The sequence below is a fragment of the Biomphalaria glabrata genome, chromosome 13 (genome assembly GCF_947242115.1).
Source record: "Biomphalaria glabrata chromosome 13, xgBioGlab47.1, whole genome shotgun sequence".
Lineage (NCBI taxonomy): Eukaryota > Metazoa > Mollusca > Gastropoda > Planorbidae > Biomphalaria > Biomphalaria glabrata.
The window spans coordinates 29,668,186-29,690,386 of NC_074723.1; the positions used below are offsets into that span (position 1 = coordinate 29,668,186).

General features: G+C 33.3%; 1 protein-coding gene across 2 annotated transcripts; it reads right to left on the reverse strand.

The window, feature by feature from the left end:
• Positions 1-437: 437 nt before the first annotated feature.
• On the reverse strand, positions 438-19,874 carry LOC106068363 (45 kDa calcium-binding protein-like). 2 transcript variants are annotated; one of them, XM_056008093.1, is made up of 10 exons: positions 19,831-19,874; positions 17,221-17,360; positions 15,963-16,165; positions 14,640-14,866; positions 13,338-13,513; positions 12,660-12,790; positions 11,136-11,258; positions 9,772-9,930; positions 8,075-8,250; positions 438-7,003 (listed from the first exon to the last, which is right to left on the reverse strand). In XM_056008093.1, exons 3-10 carry the CDS (start codon positions 16,159-16,161, stop codon positions 6,827-6,829), a joined length of 1,368 nt encoding a protein of 455 aa, XP_055864068.1. In that variant the 5' UTR covers positions 16,162-16,165; positions 17,221-17,360; positions 19,831-19,874; the 3' UTR covers positions 438-6,826. The 2 variants fall into 2 exon arrangements, with proteins under 2 accessions (XP_055864068.1, XP_055864067.1); XM_056008092.1 differs by having other exon boundaries at positions 19,714-19,850.
• Positions 19,875-22,201: the final 2,327 nt, after the last annotated feature.

A 22,201-nucleotide genomic window follows, 5' to 3' on the forward strand; every position in this document is an offset into this window, starting at 1 on the left:
GTCATTCCAGTATACTCAGCTTCACTGATGACTGACCTCTTCCAGGTTTGCTTGGGTCTGCCCACTTTCCTCTTTCCTTTCTTTGCAACATTGGTAGCTGGTTTTTGCAGGGTGTGTCCTATCCAGCTCCATTTTCATTTGGTGATGTCTTGGGCTATGGGCTTTTGTCTAGTTCTCTCCCACAAATCGATAGTAGTTATTTTTTCTGGCCACCTAATTCCTAATATCCGGCGTAGGCATCAGTTAACAAAGGTCTGGAGCTTTTCCATATTTGTTTTAGTGACTCTTAATGAATCATTAGTCTTGTAGATTGTACAAGGTGCTTTGTCACACATAATTTTTAAGTTGTTAGTTGTGTTACTCTTATGAGCTCCATAGGGAGCAAGTGTATCATTGGGAATGGTTACGTTGTAGTTACAAACTAACACAAAAACAACTGTTTCTCTATCAATTTATTAATAACAAAATATACACTCAAGTATATCAGGTACAAGTATATTATTGTAAGAACAAAAGTTTAACCCTTAAAGGAATTTATATTTAGCATTTCCACTAAGCATACATTGATATGAAAAGTAGTTGACCAGTTGTAAACAAGCAATACATATGCACATATTAAAGGCCTGGATTTTTATTGTCTGGCAGGACGATAACATTGGTAATCTTATTGTCATTTTTCAATCTCCATTCTTGATATGTAAGTACCAGTAGTCAAGTATTGTAGCAAAGGATAATGGTTACATAACTATGACTAATAAACTCCATCACTAACTTACATTTATCAAAAATACCGGAATTTTTTTTTAGTCAGCAAATATTTAGTTAATATTGTAGAACTCAGAATTTGAAAAATTTAGATTCTGAAAAACTAAATACTGGCAGATTCAACATTTCAAGCATACATCCATGAGTTCATTGTTTTCAAAGGGACATTTGTAAAAAGTGTCAGTTCCTACTTCCTGTAGTCTAAAGCCTAACAAAACAATGTATCTACTCTTTAGGTATTATGTGATTAAAAAAAACAAACCCAGAGGAAACTGAACAACAAAACAATTGTAGCACTTCAACCAGACTTTAGTCACCAGATTTTTGGTGATATTTTTGTAAGTCTATTTAAACGTTCAGTCTATGTAAATGTGACTAAGTGTGAAAGTGTTGAGAGTTGAATCGTATGAGCTCAAGACTTTGCGGCAAAAAGAAAATTGAGTACTTAACAGGATGAGATTCTAGGGGGGGGAGTGTTAAAATAAAGAATACAAAGAAAAAGGGGGAACCCAGAAGAAACTGGTAAACAGAACAATTAGAGGGCATGTAATTCAAAATGAGTAACCATAGTCCAAATGTCCTCAAGTAATAGGCAGTAGTAAATATGTTATTTCTTGTGACCTAGTAACCTGCTGAAACTTTGCACACACCAACAGGACTGGACATACTCATGCAAATAAAGTACAAGAATAATAGTAACAAGAATTAATCCCAATATAAAATATGTATATACACACAGAGAGAGAGAAAGTTCAGAAAAAAAAATCATAGTACATTATAAGATAAGAAAAAAATTTAGAACAAAAAATACACAATGTTATACTAGTCCATGTATTGAAATACACAATGTTATATTAGTCTGTGTATTAAGTTGCATAGAAGAGAATTAGTCCACAATATTGCTTTAAAAAAAAAATTCCCTCAAGTGTTAAGTTCACCAAATTTGTTTAAACATTCAAAAACATTTATTATCCCAACAAAATGCATCTTGTTTGGTTTGTAGGTGTCACACATGAAATAAGTTACTAAGATATTATATAACTTTTTAATATTACAAGCTGCAATTAGCCTTTAGGTACCAGTATAATTTACACACATAGTGTTCTAAGTTTACTAATAACCTACTCATTGAGACTCACTTCCTTATCTATAATTAATTTGTTAAAATTTTTATTGTTAACTTCCAGCACACTGGATAAATAATAAGTTCCTGCCCAGCCATCATAGATCCATTATAAAATGTCATTTGTAGTAAGGATGTGATGACAATAAGATTGTAAATTTTATTTTTACAATTTAAAATCAAAGTAAAACAATATTAACAAAAAAAAAAGTATTATTTATTTCTTTAAAGAAATTCTTGAATACTCGAAAGTCACTGATGGTTTCTATTATATCAAAGTCAGTTGAATTTAGAAGCTTTGAAAAAAATATCCTGAAAAATGTGTTGAAAAACTTCAATGCAAAAAAAAACATGTTTTTAAATGGGGTTGAGCTCATTGTATGGCATGAATACACAACAAATAATGATGTTCTTAGACATTACTTGGCAATGATGTTCTTAGACATTATTTGGCAGGGTTCCTGTTCTACATCTGGACTTGTGACTTATTAGAGAAAAGTGCAGACCAAAATAATTTATTTTTACATTTTAATGACGATAGCAAAACAAAGGCATTCCTTAAAAGCACTAGAAGTATCAGATCAGATGATAATTTTTTCTATACTGGGAGAAACAAGTTCACCTCATATGTGATAAAATACTGGCAAGTCCTTGATCTTACTGCCTTGGTTTTAAGTTTTGCTATTTTTGAGGCTAACAGGATTAATTATCAAGCCATAAAATAAACAAATAAGTTACCAGTACAAATAAATTAACAAGTGAAAGAGACAATAAATTATGATCAAAACAAAGTAGTTCAAGGATATAGAAAGAATTCAAGTTTAAAAAAAAAAAATAACAAAAAAGGTACATCCATAAAATATCACATAGTGATGAATACATTTATGAACCACAAATACAATGTAAGCACAATAGAGTTTTTGAAAAGAAATGTTCTCAAAGGCTCACTGGAACAAGAGTCATTAGTAAACAGGCTACAATATTACAAAGACATTTTGCTGACAATTACCTTTTGTTATAAGACCTAATCATACTTTGTGAGCAGAACAAAAAAAAATAAAAATGAAGTGATAATCTACACCTAGATAAAGTGTTTGTTCTCTGCGGCTAAGTAGTTTAGTTCAGGTCTAGAAAAAGTTCAGAGAAAAATGCTGTCCGTTTACTCAAATCTATTTTTTTTACAAAGCTTATATCAACTCACTCTGCCTGTCTGTCTGGTAAAAAGTTTGTACACGTTATTTCTACCACACCCAATCTGTGATCAAGTCAAAACTGTGCACAATTATTGCATAGACAAGACATGAATAAATTAAAAAAATTTACTAAATAGTCAACTAATTACTGATAATTAATTTTTTTTTTCATACCAACAGGGAAATTAATAATTCAGTATTTACAAATGTGGCTAAATATGTAGAGTTTTGTTGATGAAACAAAAACTTTAAACCATTTATTGTACCCAACAAAACATGAACCAATTAAAAAGTTAACCAATTAATCATTTAGTTATTGGTAATTAACTAATTTGCATGATATTGAATAAGGGAAATAAATTCTACATTATTGAGAGATATAGTTGCAAGAGCATTGTTCTGACCCTTAGATGAGCTTTGTTTTTTTTTTGTTTTTTTTTTACATAATTTTTTTTTATATTTTGATTGTTAATATTGGTGTTCCACATCTAATTTTAAAAATGTGTAAATCCTAACCAAAGCAAGGTTGTGAATATATTAGTGTAACAGGTCAGTTGCATTATAATATCATAACGTACATAACATAGAAATACAATGTTCATTACATTTTGTTAAAATTACATTCTGATTATTCAACAAATTTAATAATAGTTAAAATAGCAATAATAAAATGGTAAAATCTGTTGGTAAGGGTTTTTGGTATGCATCATTTTCTATAATACATTTTTTTAGATAGCATATTTTTGTCTAGCATAAGATTCTTGGGAAACAGTGTTTCAACAGGAAATGAATCTCCTGCCTTGCTCACTTTCAAGAATCAACCATGCAAAAAAAAACAACACCCTAAAAGTTAGTTTTATACTCATTTGAAATTTCACTAATCATTTGTACAGTTATACACTAAAAAGACTATTTAACACACTGCCATTAATTATTTTAAGGGAGAAAATGATAATAAATAATGATGATTGTATTTATACTGTGCTGTTAACATACTGTAAGCTTAAGGCTGTTACAAACAAAATGGACATAACAAAGACACTAACATTATGCACATTACGATGTTATAGTAATGATTACCTAATAAAGTTCAATAATTCAGGGACATTTTGAGGCATGTCATTTGTTTGCACTGAGAGGAAGTTCAAGTCAGTACAGTAGCATGTTAAAGATGAATGGGAAATAAGAAATGAGGTCAAAGTGCACAGAAGTCTTTGTGGAACACCATGTCATTGATTCCATAAAGTACTCTATTTATGTATTTATTAGTAATTCTTACTATCGAACAGTCATCCTCCCTACATTGCTAGATGCCTCAGAAACGTAGACAGTGTACAGAAAACATGCACACAAAAAATGAACCGCTTCCAAATGACCTAAGAAAAGTACTGAATATTAAATGGCAAGAAAAAAATACCAGATACTGAAGTCCTTTGAAGAGTGGGCCTGCAAAGCATCAACACAATTCTGATGCAGTCCCAGCTGCGATGGGCAGGAGACATCTGCAGAATGGAAGACCACTTAATGACTCCTGTATGGCCAATTTAGGGAAGGAAAGTGCTCACAAGGTGGACAAAGAAAACGCCTAAGGGACACCTTCAAAACTCTCAAATGCGTTCAGCATTGACCCAGCCACCTGAGAGACAGAAGCACCTGACAGAGCATCATGGCGTCATGCTGTGAAAAGTGGCGCACAAACTGCTGAGGATAACAGCCCTGGTAGAAGAAAGGCCTCAGAGAAAAAAAGCAAGGCCAATGACACTAGCTAAAGCTGGAATAACCTGCCCAGTGTGCAGCCGAACATTCCGGGCTCACCAGCCATACGAGGAGGCAAAAAAAACAGTGCAAAGCCCTCAGCCCCCTGGATGACAAAAGTGGCCATCATCGAACCGCGATGGACTAACTATAGTAATTCCTACTATTTCTTATCTTTGCACTCACAGGGAGTCAATCAACAATAAGTAATACTTGAAATCAGCTGCAGATTACACAACATTAGTTAAGTGATGGCAAGAAAGTATGTAAACCACAGCCAGGTTTTGTTTCCTTCTGACAAATACTGTCTGATTCGCCAGAGGTGATCTATTTGTGAGTCAAAGGACAGTGAAGAATATTTAGAGATTGTCAAATAGACAGAAGGGTTTAGTAATGTTTTAACAATAGCACAAATTTTTGTTGTGTGAAAAGTACAAAAAAAAAGAATAAAATCACTTTAACAAATAAATGTTCAAAAATTACAAATGAAATTTAAAAGAAACAAAAAAAACAAAAACAAAACAAATCAACAAATGAATAAAAGCTAAGCATGAAAACTTGTATGAGTAAAACACTTGCATAGAAAAATTTGTCTCTCGGGAATAACATGGCACATTGAGTTTAAAAATGTAAACAAACTTCTCTTTCTGTCAACAGCACACATACAAAGCAAGTTAAGAGTTGGTTTCAAAACTGTTAACAACCAACTTCACAATCACAACTCAGCAGTTTATACATGATCTCTGGCCAAATGAGTCTACAATTGTAAGTAGTCAAAGTGTAATAAAGACAGAGGTGTGTACTTTTTTTTACAAAATTTGTATATGGCAAAATTAATTTGGTTCAAGAATCAGTTAAAATGTTTTCCCCATTTTACAACGATATTCTTTACCTGATTGTTTAAATTAAATTATGACAGTTAATATTCACCCCTTCCCCAACAAAATCCAGCCCACTTATCTCTTAAATAAAAAAAATGACAATTACACTGAAAGAATAAATTAAAAAATGACAACATAGCAAGATGTATTAAAACAGTCAATACTAAGTAGTGAAGGAATATGAAACACCGTATAGTTGTACACATGTGTACAGAATCAGGTCAAATGTTAACAACAACAATGATAACAGTGGAGATCACAAATGACAGGGCTATGCAGAGATAGACATTTTCTGAACAAAACATTGAAACTCTCTTAATATGTTGACATGATCATTCTTGACAATGTCAACCGAATTTTAGACTTATCAATATATAATGTATTGTTGCAGATTTTTTTTTTCTTTTTTTTTTTCTCTAAACATGAACAACATAACAATAGGATAGAAAATGTCCAAACAAAGCCACAGCACCAGAGCTCAATAAGTTAAGACTATTTAGTAGGCTGTCAGGAAATCACTGTATTCAGTATGTGCTCATGCCAATGGAGAATCTAATCATATCAGAAGTTGATTCTTTTTCTTCTAGACAGCTTTTCATCTGCTGAGCTGTAAGCTCTTTTAAAGGAAAAAATATTGTTCTGTTTTTTTTTTCAGATACTCAGCAACGCCATACAGAATGCTGGTTATGTTGGGCTATAATGATACTAAGATGGATTTAAATGGGGCATGCAAAGTTGATATGGATTATTTTCATAAGAATGGGCATAGTGTCTACAAAGAGGTAGGCGTGTAGGATTTATTTTGTAAAGGTGTTCATTTAAAGGTGTGTTCTCAGTTGAAAAAGTATAGATTGCTCTTTGTGGGGGGAAGGTTTATATAATGTACAGAAATACTTGTAAGAAAGCTATATAATGCCAGAAAAGTTAATCAATATTGCATTATAAAATGTAGGTAACTACCATTGTAGCCTCTCTTTGTTGCTAACGATTTTTGAGACTAAAACTTAACTAGCAATTGTTACCCACGAATGATATCCTTATGATACAGAACGTCACAATGTGAATGGTTAGGAGGTAGAGGCAAACTGTGTACTGCGCAGGTTTCAGCTTCAAAACTCGTCATGCATGTTGGCAGCAAAGTTGACCAGCTTGCTGGAGATGAAGATGTCAGAGTGCTTCAAGATTTCCTCCATGGACAGCAGAGAATCCTTGTTATCGTCCATCAAGGAGATGAGGCTGTCTGCTTCCACCTTGGCCTGAACAGGGTTAGTGGGGTCAAGGTAGTTCTGTCAAACAAAAGACAAACAATTAAAATCTAATACATTCACACTGTCACATGCGCAGCATAGTGTGATTGTGGAATGGTGCGAATGTGTGTTGAAAGAGGAAGAGAGAGAGAGAGAAGGATCAGCAGAAAATGGAGTAATGTTAACGAAGCTATTATGGATATATTATTAATTGTGAATCAAGATTATCATCTACTATACATGAGTCTGTTGGTGTATGATTGAGAGTCCCACCTGCTTGTAACTAAGAACTGAAAATCTAGTCATGTTTTTAAATCTATTAATGAACTAACACCTATTATGTTTTAAATATAGTTAAGATTTAATGTTTCTAGATATTTCAAAGAACTATTTATGATTATAAATTTTTATCACAAATAATGAGATCTACAACATAGTCTTTCTTTTTTTTTTCATAAATGTTTCTATGTCCAATTAATATTGCAAATGCAAAGAAAAAAATGAGACGGCAATGAAATGGTTTAGGCTTAAGCGATGACTAATTATAAGTTCGATTACTTTGTGATGTCAAATTTCTGAAATATATGATTAGGACAAACAGTTTGGAAAATGTTGTTTAAATTTCTCTACAGAAAATCAGAATTAGAAAACTGAATGATTGCATTACACCTAATTGTATTTAGGTAAGGTGACAAGCAAGCTCAAAATATTCTGCACCTCAAAACAGTTTATAGAAATAATTTTAAAAAATTGTGAATAAGTACAGTATGTAAAGTTGAAAGTTACAAATCTAACATTCAACTGTCAGTGTTTTGAGGTAATAAAATAAGTGAAGACTGGGATTTTGAATTTCAGGATTTTTAGGGGACCCCTGAGTCTACCCAACTCTAATGGGTACCCGACTTTAGTTGGGGAAAGTAAAGGTGGTTGGTCATTGTGCTGGCCACATGATAACCTGCTTGTTAACCGTTGGCCAAAGAAATAGATGACCTTAACATCATCTGTCCAGTAGGCCGCATGGTCTGGAAGGGAAACTTTACTTTTAAAAAAATTTTTTTTTTTACTAATATTTATATTGCTGAGATAGAGTTCTGTATAATCTACACTGACCTTCAACTCAGTCAATCCAACTTTCCCATCACCATTGGTATCCATAATTTCCCTGAATTCCTTTCTTCTCTCTTCCTGCCACTTTCTGTCCATCTCCTCAAATTCTTTACTTTCTACTTCCCCAGGTGGAAGAGCTGCAAACTCCTCCTCGGTTATGACTTTATCATCATTGGCATCTGTAAAGCACAATCCAAAAAAAATGTATCCTGTTTGGGAGCCCCTCAACTCAAGAAAACATAAAAAAAAATAATAGAACAGATACAAAATAGAGCTGCGAGATTCATGAAAAGCCAATCTAAAGAATGCATCCTCTGTTTGGGACCTTTCAAATCAAGAAAACATTAAGAAACTAGAACAGACGAAAAAAACAAACAACAAAAGCAATATGATTCATAACAAACAAATATTGACATTTGACTAGAGTAAACACCTTTAGTAAAATCACTAAATTTAGAAAGACTTCAGGATAGAAGACTCAAAAGTAGCAATTATACATAAAACACTGAACTATAATCTTCAAATACAAAAACAAAACCTAAAAAAAAAAATACTCAGAAAGACACAAAGATAAAGGCACATTCCTCATTCCATATGCTAGGACAAATTTGTACAAATACTCTTTCTGTGGAGGTGCGATGGCTGAGCGGTAAAGTGCATGGCTAACAAACCGGGGGATCTCGGGTTTGAATGCTGGGATTTTTAAATTTCGGATTCTTTCGGCGCCTCTGAGTCTACCCAGCTCTAATGGGTACCTGATGTTAGTTGGGGAAAATTAAAGGCAGTTGGTCATTGTGCTGGCCACATGATACCCTCGTTAACCGTTGGCCACAAAAAACAGATGACCTTTACATCATCTGGCTTATAGACCACAAGGTCTGAAAGGAGAACTTTACTTTTTTTTTTAAATTCTTTCTGTGCTAGTGCTATTAGAGCATGGAATGGGTTGCCCGAGTCAGCCAGGAAAACCAGTGACTTGGCAGACTAGATTGACCTAGGAACACGCATTGAACGTAATCATTTTCTTTTTTGACATCTATATTTTATAAGATAAGAAGATAAGATCAATAATTAAAAAAAAAAAACACAGAAGCAACTGAATAGATTTAACTTATGACTTGTAAGTTGTGGTTTATTACAAATTCCAGTCTAAGCTCCTGGTTTAGAAAATTGATTTTTGTTACTACACCTTGACTAACAGTAACAAATTTACCCAAAGTGTCAGTCTGGGAGAGACTCATAAAGCCGATAGCCATAGAGTATCAGGCAAATTCTTAACTTGAACTAACTCTGGAATATTGTTTAACAAACCCAATCAAAGTGTACAAAGATTCCTAACAATGAAGCAAGATAAATGAAGCAACCAAGTATAACAAATTTCCCCTGAACTGAACAAAATATAGTAAGTCACTCATGCCCTCAGAAGCATGTATTTTATTCAATCATTTCTTTACAATTTTAGGCTGTCCACCCAACTGTAATGAGTACCTGACATACTGTAAAGGAAAAAAAGGCCAATTGTCATTGTACTAGGCACACGACATGCTTGTTAGCCATCTGCTGTAAAAAGAGATAAGCTTTACACCATCTGCCATCATACATCACAAGGTCTGAAAAAGGACCTTTACTTGATCTCCCAGACATCATCTCATCACTCTGATAAAATGTTCCCCTCTTATGTACAGAAAAAGTCAACTTACCTACACCCCTCATGACGTTGGAAACCACAGTCTCCAGAGACTTTTGACTGTGCTCTGGGTGGCGGAACACCATGAACTCTTCCTTGCTCAGCCTGTTGTCTGTGATGTTAGTGTCTGCGTCTGTCCACTTAAACTTGTAGGAAATCAGTGCATTCTTATCTGAAAACAATCAAGTGTCAACATTGTTTTTTAATTAGCTTTCCATATTTGTCTGTATTCTGTTGATTTCCGATCAACCACATGCTTGCCATATTTAAGAGAAGCATGAAGACAATTTGTATACAGTAGAACGTCCTTTATCCAGACACCAGTCATCTGAAATGACAAATATCAGGGCTGCCTTTTTTTTTTGTTTTACAGTTTGGTATCTAAGTGCTCTTGCATGTTGATCCACATTGGTGTAGCAAAAGATAAGTCATCATCTCTCAATAAAGGTAGGCTGCTATGTATAATGCTTTGTCCCTCTGTTAAATGTTTTACATGTTTTGGATATTTCTTCAGAGTTGAAGATAATTTAATTCCCAGTCCAAACCTCCAGCAGGACGATGGCGATGGGAGCGGTGAGGGTTTGAACCCAGGACCATCGATAAGCCCAAACAACAGTCCAGCATGCAAACTGTAGTTTGATATTAGTGTCTGTTACAAAGTTGCTTGCATTTATGTAATATCAAATATTAGTAAATTCTAAGAATCTACATCATAGATACTATTTTATTATTATTATACATTATATGCATGTTTATAGCATAAAACTTAAGTATATTTTAGCAAAAAAAAGTATATTATATACACTTAAATACTATATAATCTTAATAAATTTTATATTTGTACATAGTGTATAAAGTTAGACCACATTTCTGTCTGTTATGTTTTTAAAGTTTTTGTTTGACACTTATAAACACAAAAAATGTCACAACAAATTGTAACGCATTTTTTAAAAAATTAAAATTAAAATTTCTTATTTGATACACTTTCTATAACTGTTTTCAGCATTACCTAAGATATTTAACTACATTCTAGGAGGCATGGTGGCTGAGTGGTAAAATGCTTGGCTCCCAAACCAGGGGCCGGGTTTGAATCCTGTTGAAGATTTTTAATTTTGAGATTTTTAAGGCGCTTCTGAGTTCACCCAGCTCTAATGGGTACCTGACATTAGCTGGGGAAAAATAAAGGCGGTTGGTAGTTTTGATACCCATAAGATACTCTCATTAACCATTGGCCACAGATTGCAAGGTCTGAAAGGGATATGTTATTGCTTTACTACATTCTACATTCTCAATGGTGTAAAGTACAGATGTGGAGACATAATGCCATTATCTGAAGCAAAAGAAGACACAATGTACAGCCAGCCCAACAATAATTACCTTCTTGTTCCAACTTGACTACATCATCATAGTCTGCCACATGCTTGACCGCACTCTCAGCATCAAAGCCTCGAGACAGGAGAAAGTGAACATAGTACTCCTTCCACTTGATAAAGCCGTCACCTGAAAAGTTCAAGGACATTTGGTTTCTTAGAATGTTCCTAATTATGCCCTGTCAGTCTCTATTATCCCAGTATAACCACATCCTGTTTGAGAGTGCAGAGCAACCGAGAAAAAAAAAAGTAGGCTTTTTCCCCTCAAGCACAAAGTGCAAAAAAGCCCATAAGTCCAGAAAAAAAAAAGCAATCTGAAAAAAACAGAGGAAAGTGTACCACAACCTTCTTTCTTCTTCCTTGTTCTCATTGTTATGTTGGAGCATTCAGATGACTAGACCAATATATGAGATGAACTAACTGTACAGTGGTTTCCAAATCAGGGGGCTGTCCATATAATTTTCTTTCTATAGGGGTGTTTTGGGGCCAGTGTCTTGTTCAGGCCTCTTAATAAAGAAAGCAGTTTTGAAGGACACGGTCAGCATTCTCTGGTGACACTCCACATGGGCAGATTTCACTAGTACTACAATCAATATCTGTGATTTTTAGTAGTTAACATGCTTGGTCTTGAAAAAGCAGATGGCCGCCTTCACTCAAAACTTTTAAAAGCTATTTTAAATTTTTAAAATTGCTGAGATTTGTACTGTCTTAAAAAAAAAATTATAATAATTAGTTGTCAACCAGCAATAATGAAAACACTTTTATATTTAGATTGTTCCTAAGATGATGACTAAATCTTGTTGTTAGGCCTCACCATGTGTTGGTCTAGCCCTTCAAGTCATTTAGGGATATAATAGTGCCCAGGTATAGGATTTTCTAAACAAACATTGCAACCTATTTACAGGCTCAGATAATGTTTAAAGCAGTAAGGAGCTGGGCTTCTGAGCTGAGGGTCCCAGGTTCGAATTTCGGTGAAGACTGGGATTTTTAATTTCGGGATCTTTGAGTGCCTCTTGAGTCCACCCAGCTCTACCGGGTACCTGACATTAGTTGGAGAAAAGTAAAGGCAGTTGGTTGTTGTGCTGGCCACTTGGCACCCTTGTTAACATATGACCTTTACATCTTCTGCCCTATAGTTTGCAAGGTCCGAAAGGGCAACTTTTACTTTTATTACGATAATATTCACATTTTTAATAGACATTTGTTTCAGCATTAGGAATAGGAAATTTAATTTAAATATAATAACATAGCGGTGTGGGAAGCGCGGTTGAGAGGCTAAGTGCACTTGAACTTGGCTCTGCCACCTATGAAGGGGGCTCGAGGTTCGACACCTGACTCGGGCAGAGTTGTGTTTACTGAGCACCTAAATGCAGCACGGAAAAACCTTCTCCTAGTTACCCCCCCCCCCCCCCACTGGTCCACAACTAAGATTGGACCAAAGCGCTCTGAGCATCCTATAAGCATGAAAGTAGTGCTATATAAAAGCCATAATTTATTTTGTTTTAAAGAAAAGAATTGACAGATATAATACCATCAGGATCTAAATGTTCAAAGATCATGTCATTTTCCTTTTTGGCAGCTTCAAAATGCTCATTCATCTTTGCTAGAATCCACTTCTCCATCTCACTGGAAGACAAGAAACCATCTCCATCCAAGTCAGCTCTGAGGGAAACAGAATAACATGTGCAATGCTGTTTTTTTTTTAGATAAATAGATTTATAGGCAATGGAATTTTGTTAACTGATCACAAAATCATCAAATATATATTATACAAAAATATTTTGGATAACGTTTTTAAAGAAACTATTAAAGACTTTTTTTTATAAAGCTGCAGAACGAGTAGTATTTGAATATGAGTACATTATAGAAGTTTTTTTAAACAAATTCCAATTGGTTTGAAAATATTTTTTTTAAAGAATGACTTATGGGGTCTCATACCAGCTTTAAGCAGTGACATTAACCAAGGAGGTCAAGTGGCATTGCACATTTTAAAAGTTAATGTTTTCCCTTTGCCACATCTCATGTGACTAAAGAGGCCAATCCTAGATACACATTTCCAGTCACAGGTTGGGCATTTGTAATCCCCAGATGCTGCATCATCATAATTTCTAAGAGTACAGTGTATGGAATATCAGTGCTCAGAACATAATTTACTGTTGCATTTTTGTATTGCATTAACATTCTATTCAAATTTTAAAATCTTTTTCACCTGGCTACGATTTCCTGCAGTCGAACAGTAGCTTGATCTACGGCCTCGGCCTTGAACTCATCATGCAGCCCACCGAGGAACATCTCCTTGTGGTAATCTCTGTTGACGTGACCATCTCTCTCCATCTTCACAATGTCCAAATGATCGGCTGGAATAAGCTTGTCTATGGATAACTTCTGTGAAAAAATAAGAAAAAAATATATATATATACTCAATTCACCGAAGGGACAAATTATTTTCATTACATGTTACAAGTTTGCAAACATAAACTGAAATGAGATGAAAGCATTATTATTATATTTCTGTGTTCTAACAAAGTAAAAGTATGTCAGGGAGGAAAAGGAAACTAGAAGCCATGCCAATCTGGTTTAACACCCCTCTACTATCATTTTATGGGTTGTGGTGGCTGAGTGGTAAAACACTTGGCTGCCAAGTCTCAGGTTTAAATCTTTGTGAAGATGGGGATTTTTAATTTCAACACCTGAGTCCACCCAACTCCAATCGGTAACTCACATTAGTTGGGGATAAGTAAAGGCAGTTGGTTGTTGTGTTGTCCACATGACACCCTTGTAAACCATGGGCCACAGAAACAGATAATCTTTACATCATCTGCCCCACAGATCCAAATTTCTTTAAAATTTTACTTCCTTACTGTCATTTAGATTTTTTAAAAATCCTTTCTTTCAGATTATAAGGAACTTTAAAAAAAAAATTGGATGGTTCTTCAAGATGATTATTTCATTCCTTCTCTATCTCCAATCTTAAATCAAGCTTACTGTAGGACAGGAGGAGATGGAACTGCACAGGGTTTGAGCTTGGGAACATCATGAAGATTTGGGAAAGTTCTATTCAATTTCGATACTAAATCGACTTGTTTAACATGCTATATTTAACTAAAATTATACATACATATTTTTTTCCATTATAGAAACAAAAATTATGAGAAAAAAAATTTGTTAAAAGAAAAAAAAACTACATTAATTCATATATTTTTTCACATTTGTTTTTAAAATGTTCTACTAATGCTTTCAAAACTGGTCTCAACTGAGAAAAGTTAATGTACTGGTTACACAACACCCCTATTAACAGTTAATATGTGAACATATATAATCTTCACTCAGGAATATTTGATATCTATATGAAACTTTAAAAAACTGAATTAAAAATAAAAATAAAAAAAGGACCACTTAAGTCTTACTCTTGAGAAGCCTTTGGATTTCACAGGTTAAATGAGAATTTGAATGGAAGCCCCAACAGGCATAACAAGTTGTTTAAAAAGATTAAAATGTGTATCTTCTCTACCTTTAATTTTTTCACTGTCTCCTCACTGAGCACAACATTCTCATCCCTCTCCTCAGGTTTCACATGAAGCACTTGAGATTCTGCGACTGCTGGCTCTGGTTGGTCTTTGGGTTTGGGAGGCTGAACTTTAATATGTAGTTTAGTTTCCAAAACTTTGTCCGCATTGTTTTCAACAAGTGGCTGCTTGCCCTCACCGCCTCCAACAGCATTTGCATCCTTTTTATCATCTATTATCAACAGAAAATGTGCAATGAATTAAGTTCAGTTGAATACAATCCAAATGTCTGATATAGATTTCACATACACTTATTAATGTATATATTTAATTTGCTATCGAATGATTATTTTTTTGTAATTCATAATTTTAAGATTGTTTCACTTTTGAAAATTTAGTAATGTATGTAGTTTAGCACTGTGAGATTTAAGCACACACTTATATTCTCAATATATAGTCATATTAATTCTTATCTGACAGTTGTTTTATGGATTTCAGGTCAAAATTTTTGTCCCTTATTGTAGTGGAAAATGTTATTTCTAAAGCAAACAACAGTCATAGGAGTAGCCAAGAATGGTTTTGGGTTAAAAGCCCCCATCCAGTGGGTTTCATGTTTAATACCCCTTCCTGAAGGTTTTGAGTTAAAATAAAACTCTCTTCAATATCATATAAAACTTAAACTATAGTCACCAAATTCCATGAGTGTAACCAAGAGCGGCTTTGAGGTTACACCCCTTTTCCATCAAATGTGAAAGCAAAGATACAATTTTACTAAATTTCATGAGCATAATCAAAAGGGGATTTGTGGTTACTCTCCCCCTCCAATAAAAAACTAAAGCGAAACTATAGTTACCTATTTCTACCAGTCTCTGGGCTCTATCAATAAAGAACAGAGAATAGCATATAAGGTTTTTGACCTACAATTTAATAGAAGTGTAGCAGAATAATGCACTGTAGATACCTCAGAATATGCCATTTATTTTAAGTTTTAAGAACTGGTAACTCCAGGAAGAAACTATTCTAGGGCACAAAACAAAATGTCCAAAAGAATGAAGTGTTAAATGTAATGAAGATTTATTACATATACACACACACATATATTTTTTTTAATTTATTAAATATATATATATATATATATATATATATATATATATATATATATATATATATATATATATATATATATATATATATATATATGTGTGTGTATGCATGATTTGGGGTTCCCCCCCCCACCCACCCCAACAAAATCCTGATTTCAGCAGTCTATATATTTTTATTTCTCCAAGGGTTAAGGTTTGATGTTCAACCAAAATTTAGATCGGTACCTTTTTCAGGCAGAGCATCATCAATCAGCTCCTGGCCCTGGCCAGCTTTGACATCGTGATGAACCTCAACATTATCAACGTCATGATTTTGATTGGTTGGCTGCTCATTTTCAACTGCCTGAGCTTTCGGAATAATGGGGATTGAATATGATACCTGCAACATGGCTGCAGCAATGAGCAACACCCACATAACAGTCATTTTCCTGTAATAGATAAAATATAGATAGTTTCAGTAATTAAATTTCTAATCACTTGAATTTTTTCAAGACTTCAAATGCATGACTTTATACAATTGACTCTTGATAATCCAACATTTCATAATCAGACACAATCAGTAATCTGAAATGGTAGCAATGTAAACTTCTTCTTCCTCATTCTCATTGTTATGTTGGAGCAATCAGATGACTGGACCAATATATGATATGAACTGCACAGTGGTTTCCAAATCAGGCAGCTCTCCATATAGTTTTTATCTATAGAGTGTTTTGGGGCCAGTGTCGTGTTCAGGTCTCTTGATAAGAATGTAGTTTTGAAGAATATGGTCAGCATTCTCCATTGACTGGGAATATTTCGCTAGTTCCCACTTTTAGCTTCCGGAACATATGTTGCCTCATCCTGTCTAAATTCATGTAATTAATCTATACTTTAGTACATATATTTTAATGCACATAGGTCCACCTAAATTTTAATTTAGTACAGCATGTGAAAGTTGAAATCCTAGGAATTTTTTTTAGATCAATAAATTTTTCTTTTATATCTAATGTTTACTTTACCCATGAGAGTCTAAGACAACATCTTAACTTATCATTATGAAACCATTGGACTATCAAGAGTTAACTGTAATAACAATTTTTTTTTTACCATGATGTCACAAGTTCAAGTATAGATTAAGCCCCTTTCATCTTCCAGTCTCCGAGCAGATATTTTACTAAGATAGAAAACAACTACCAACCTATTACTTTCTCTAATAAATGTCAGTATCCACAATATTGACTCAGGAATACCTGAGATTTATTTTTTAAAATTCCAGAAACATTTAACAAGATTTGAATTTTGATCACACAGTTTTGAAGCAGAGTGTTTTGCATATATATTACTTTGAATTTGGTCTAGCAACATACCAGTATACAGCAATGATATACTAACTAATTTTCTTTTTGTTAGTATTAATTCATTTCCCACTGAGATATCTTTCAACTAGGTAGCAAACTAGACACATGCTAAAGTTTATAATACAATTAAACAATAAAAGTCTTACCTGGCAAATCACTTGAGATGAAGTAGGTCCAAATGAGGAAAATAAAAGTTGTATGGTTCAACTAATCTGAGGCCAAATTGACAAATCACGATAATTACTTGAGAACAGAAACAAACTGGTTTTGTGGACACATATAAAACCTAGAGAAGAAAAAATCAACAACTTAAGATTTGTAGTTCAACAAGCAACATATATAATAAGATAGATAGATAGATAAAGATATAATCTTTTTTTTTTGCTACTTATAACAGGGAAAAGACAGGTTGAATTAACTTTAATAAGAATTTCTAATTCTCAGTAATTACTATCCAAATGTTTTGAGTTTAAACATATATAAGAAAACTGTTTGTTTTTTTTGGGTGCATTTGGCCATTTTGTGGTCTGTCTCAAGTCTCATGTTAAGTACATTTCATGTATATATCTTATTTGGAAATTTAGCAATGTTACCTCAAAAAAAAAAACTATCAGGGAAGGTTGATATTCAAATTGAACATAATTTTAAAATTAAAAATGTTCACAAATGTTTGTGTTCTAACTTTTTGTCAAAGGAGAATTTTTTAAAAAATTGAGATAACAACAGGTGTTTATACAGAAAACCTAATAAGATATATATATATATATATATTAATTATTATTTATTTATAAATTAAATTGATTTAAAGATTCATTATCTCCATGCCCTATAGACATAGATCTAGACTATTCTAGACTAATGGTCTAGTTACTAGTATACTAATGCCATCAGTGGCATATTTTTTAAAATTCTGATAGTTCACATAGATATAGAGTATAGAAGAGTCTTTGGTCTATCTATATAGATCTAGATAACATTAGAAACTGATTCTAAACAGGCATCTCCTATAACTGAGTTAAAGATCTATTTTCTCTAGTCTACTAGTCTATAATAATAGTCTGATAGTTTATATTGTCACTATGTGACTATAGTATATAATATACACTCTACTCTAAGATTAGATTGATTAAAGATCTAATATGATAATAGTGGGAAGCGTGGTCTAGAGGCTAAGTATGCTTTAACTTGGCTTATCTTGGCTACCTATGAAGGGGGCTCGAGGTTCGACACCCGACTCTGGCAGAGTTGTGTTTACTGAGCGCCTAAGGGCAGCACAGAAAACCTTCTCCTAGATACCCCCTCCCCCCACTGGTCCACAAATGAGATTGGACCATAGCTCTCAGAGCATGCTATAAGCATGAAAGTAGCGCTATATAAAAGCGATTATAATTTATTTTATTTTAATAATAATAATTGATATATCATGACATAGACTGAAAGAGTCTATATATATATAGTAGATTATAATAGATTTTAGACTACTTACTAAGACTTACTTATATTAAATTATTAATATTATTATAGTCTAGAATAGTCTAGATTTAGATCTAGGAAGATTAGATTTCATTAGAATTAGTCTGATCATTAGATTCCAGATATTCACTCATCAATCACTGTGAGTAGTGTGAGTGTGATTCATCAGTAGATTTAGACTGGTCTTAAACTTTAACTTTAAGTAAAGTTAAAATGAGTCTGAATCTGATTGACAGTGATTGATTGACTATCATTGACTACTACTAGATCTATCTATTATCATATAGTATCATAGATCTACTATTCTAATCTTGTATTAGAATCACTAAATCACACTTGACTTTAAGACTTATCAGTCAGTTACTCACTATCTATATAAATTATATATATATATATATAAATTATATATATATATATATATAAATATATTATATATATATTTTTATATAGTATTAAAATTAATAAGTATAGTCATAGATCTATATTATTTAATTACTATACTACTATGACTATAGTATAGAGTAGAGAGTATAGTAGTATAGGCTGACTATAATTAATTATTTATAGATCTAGTGTCTAGAATAGTCTAGATTAGATCTATTTATATATAGATATCTATATATTATTTTATATATATATATTATTGTCTACTAAATTGGTCTAAATTAATACTAGATCTAGAATCTAGATCTAGTTAGTAAGTAATACTTCAACTTCTTAATCGTCTTAGACTTCTAAGTTCTATATTAAGTATATTCTTAATATTAATCTTATATTTATTTATAATTTATAGATAGATCTATTAATTTATTTCTATTTTATTTGGAATCATCTATCTATTAAGTTAAGTCTAAGTCAAGTGATTAAGTGTTATTATTAGCTATAGTAGCCTATAGTAAAGTAAAGTATACTAGAAATCTAGTCTAAGTATAGTCAGTATAGAGTAGTATTATAGTAGTATACTCTGTATAGATATAGACTGTGTAGTAACTGCTATATCTATAGTGACTATAGTCTATAGTTACTTGGACTTTGATTGTCTTAGATCTAGTCGTATAGAATCTAGTTTTTTCTAGTAGTAGTATACATGAACTATGCCGGCTATTAATAGTTTATACGCTATACTATAGTGAATTATAGTGCCTTTATAGTAATAGTGTACATACAGACACGACTAGACTCTAGATCTAGATCTAGTCTATATTCTAGAGACACTAGAGTATAGTGGATCCAGACTAGACTAACTAAGTTCAAAGTTGTAAATAAAGAATTTATGTTTATACGTGTTTCTTTGACGCATTATTTCCCCTTATTTGCCAGATTTTCACAGTTGCGAGGCCTAGACTTTGACTTTGAGGAAAGCAATCTAAAAATAAATTTAGATCCATATAAATCTGTATAAATAAATCTTAAAACAAAAAAGTGTCATTCAAAATTTTCAAAGAATATATAAATCTAACACTAATTAGTATTTTATTATTAGTATACGAAAAGTGGTTGAAAAAAAAAGGAAAAGGGGGGGGGGGGAAGCAGGAGGAAGAAGAAGCAGTGGCGTCACTAGGGGGTGCGAGGAGTGCAAATGAGCACCGCACTGGGTAGATTATTTAAGTAAGAATCTAATTAGAGCATGTAACAAAGAAAAACTAAAACAAATTTTAAAAAAACTAAAACTATTTATCATATTCATGTTAAATCATTAACACTAAAAAAAAAACGCTTAACACTTAGGTGTTTAAATAAATGGAAAGTTATCATGGAATCCCCATATTGATGAGATAATTTAAAAAAAACAAAACTCTAGGGTTTATTAAAAGAAATTTTTACAAATTAAACAGGAACTTAAATCTAAAATACTATTTAACATTGGTTATACCAAAATTAGAATACACTTCTTCTGTTTGGGACGCCACAACATACGAAAACATAAGGAAAATAGAACAGACACAAAATATTGCCTTGAGATTTAGCCTATAACAAATGAATACTAACACCATTAATAATATCTCTAAATTCAGAGACATTTCAGGATTAGAAGTCTAAAAAGAAGAGTAGCAATAATACATAAAGCAATAAACCATAATTACAAATTTTAAAAAAATAATTAAAAGGCACAAAGATAAAGGCACATTTCTTACTACATATTCTAGGACAAATTCGTAGAAGTGCTCTATCTTCCCTAGTGTTAAGAAGGAATGTCTGTAATTTATAAGACAAGATAATCCACAGGTCAATTTGAAGAGCCTATATCAAATTTCCTTCCAGCTGGATGTCTATTCTCTCCCAGGTCTGTGACTTATGTTGATTTGCTGTTCGGAGTTTCTGTAGCTAGTGGTTTTTCTACATGGTAGGGTAGCTAGCCCTACGTCCAACTCTCCTCCTTTCTCAGGCGGGCTTGGGACCATCCTAGGTTGCTTGTGGCACACATAGGCCTATCTGCAAATCTCTCTCCATTTTCATTCATCTTGCCTAGTCCATGTTTTCCCATTATCTCTTCAAATCCTCTGTTGTTGTTGCCAATCTTAGCATTGAAATCGCCCATTATGATAAGGATGTTCCTTTTTGGTCTGTCATGTAGGATGGTAGTCAGCCTGTAGTAGAAATTGTCCTTCTCCTCCTCGTCACAGTCGTTTGTTGGGGGCGTAGCATTGGACAATGTTTAAGTTAATCCTCTTCTGCACTGTGTTGGGGCGTAGCATCGGACAATGTCTAAGTTAATCCTCTTCTGCACTGTGTTGGGGCGTAGCATCGGACAATGTCTAAGTTAATCCTCTTCTGCACTTGGGGCGTAGCATCGGACAATGTCTATGTTAATCCTCTTCTGCACTGTGTTGGGTCGTAGCATCGGACAATGTCTAAGTTAATCCTCTTCTGCACTGTGTGGAATGAGGCTGTTATTATCCGTGGTCCATGCGCTTCCCATCCAATAAGTTCTCTCTGAGCCTGCTTAGACAGCATCAGGGCTACTCACTGAGTGTGTGTAGCCTCTTGCTCATGTCCTGAGTATAAAAGTATCTCACCCGAAGTCAGTCTTTTCTGCCCGGAACCAGCATCCATCTTGACTCATTTTTTTCATTTCAATAAGGTCAAAATTTAGAAGAAAATAATAAAATTTAGGACCTAGATCTATGTCTTAGAATTTGGACGGAACTAAAATTATTAAATGTCGATTAAGCAGAAATTAGTTGGTCGCAATCAAAGCTATTAACTGACTTTTGACTTTAAAAGAAACTCAATTCATTAAATCAGAAGTATCCAGACCCAGGTACACAGAAAACTTTTACAGTTGTATACATAGATGACAAATAAAGAATTATGAAAATAAAAATAACGTGGAAAGGGGGAAAGAGAAAAAGGAAGGAGAAAGAAAGAGAGAGACGTAAAATTAAGAGATAGATAAAAAGAGAGATAAGGAGAGAAAGAGGGAAAGAAAGAGAGATGGAGAAAGAGAGAGAGAAAGAGAGAGAGAGAAAGATAGAGAAAGAGAGAGAGAGAAAGAGAGAGAAAGAGAGGAGAGAAAGAGAGAGAAAGGGAGGGAGAGAGAGAGAAAGAGAGTGAGAGAGAGAGAAAGAGAGAGTGAGAGGAAGTGAGAAGGAAATAAAAGAAAAAGAAAGCAAAATTTTATTATGCCTAATACTTTTGCACATATTGACCAGA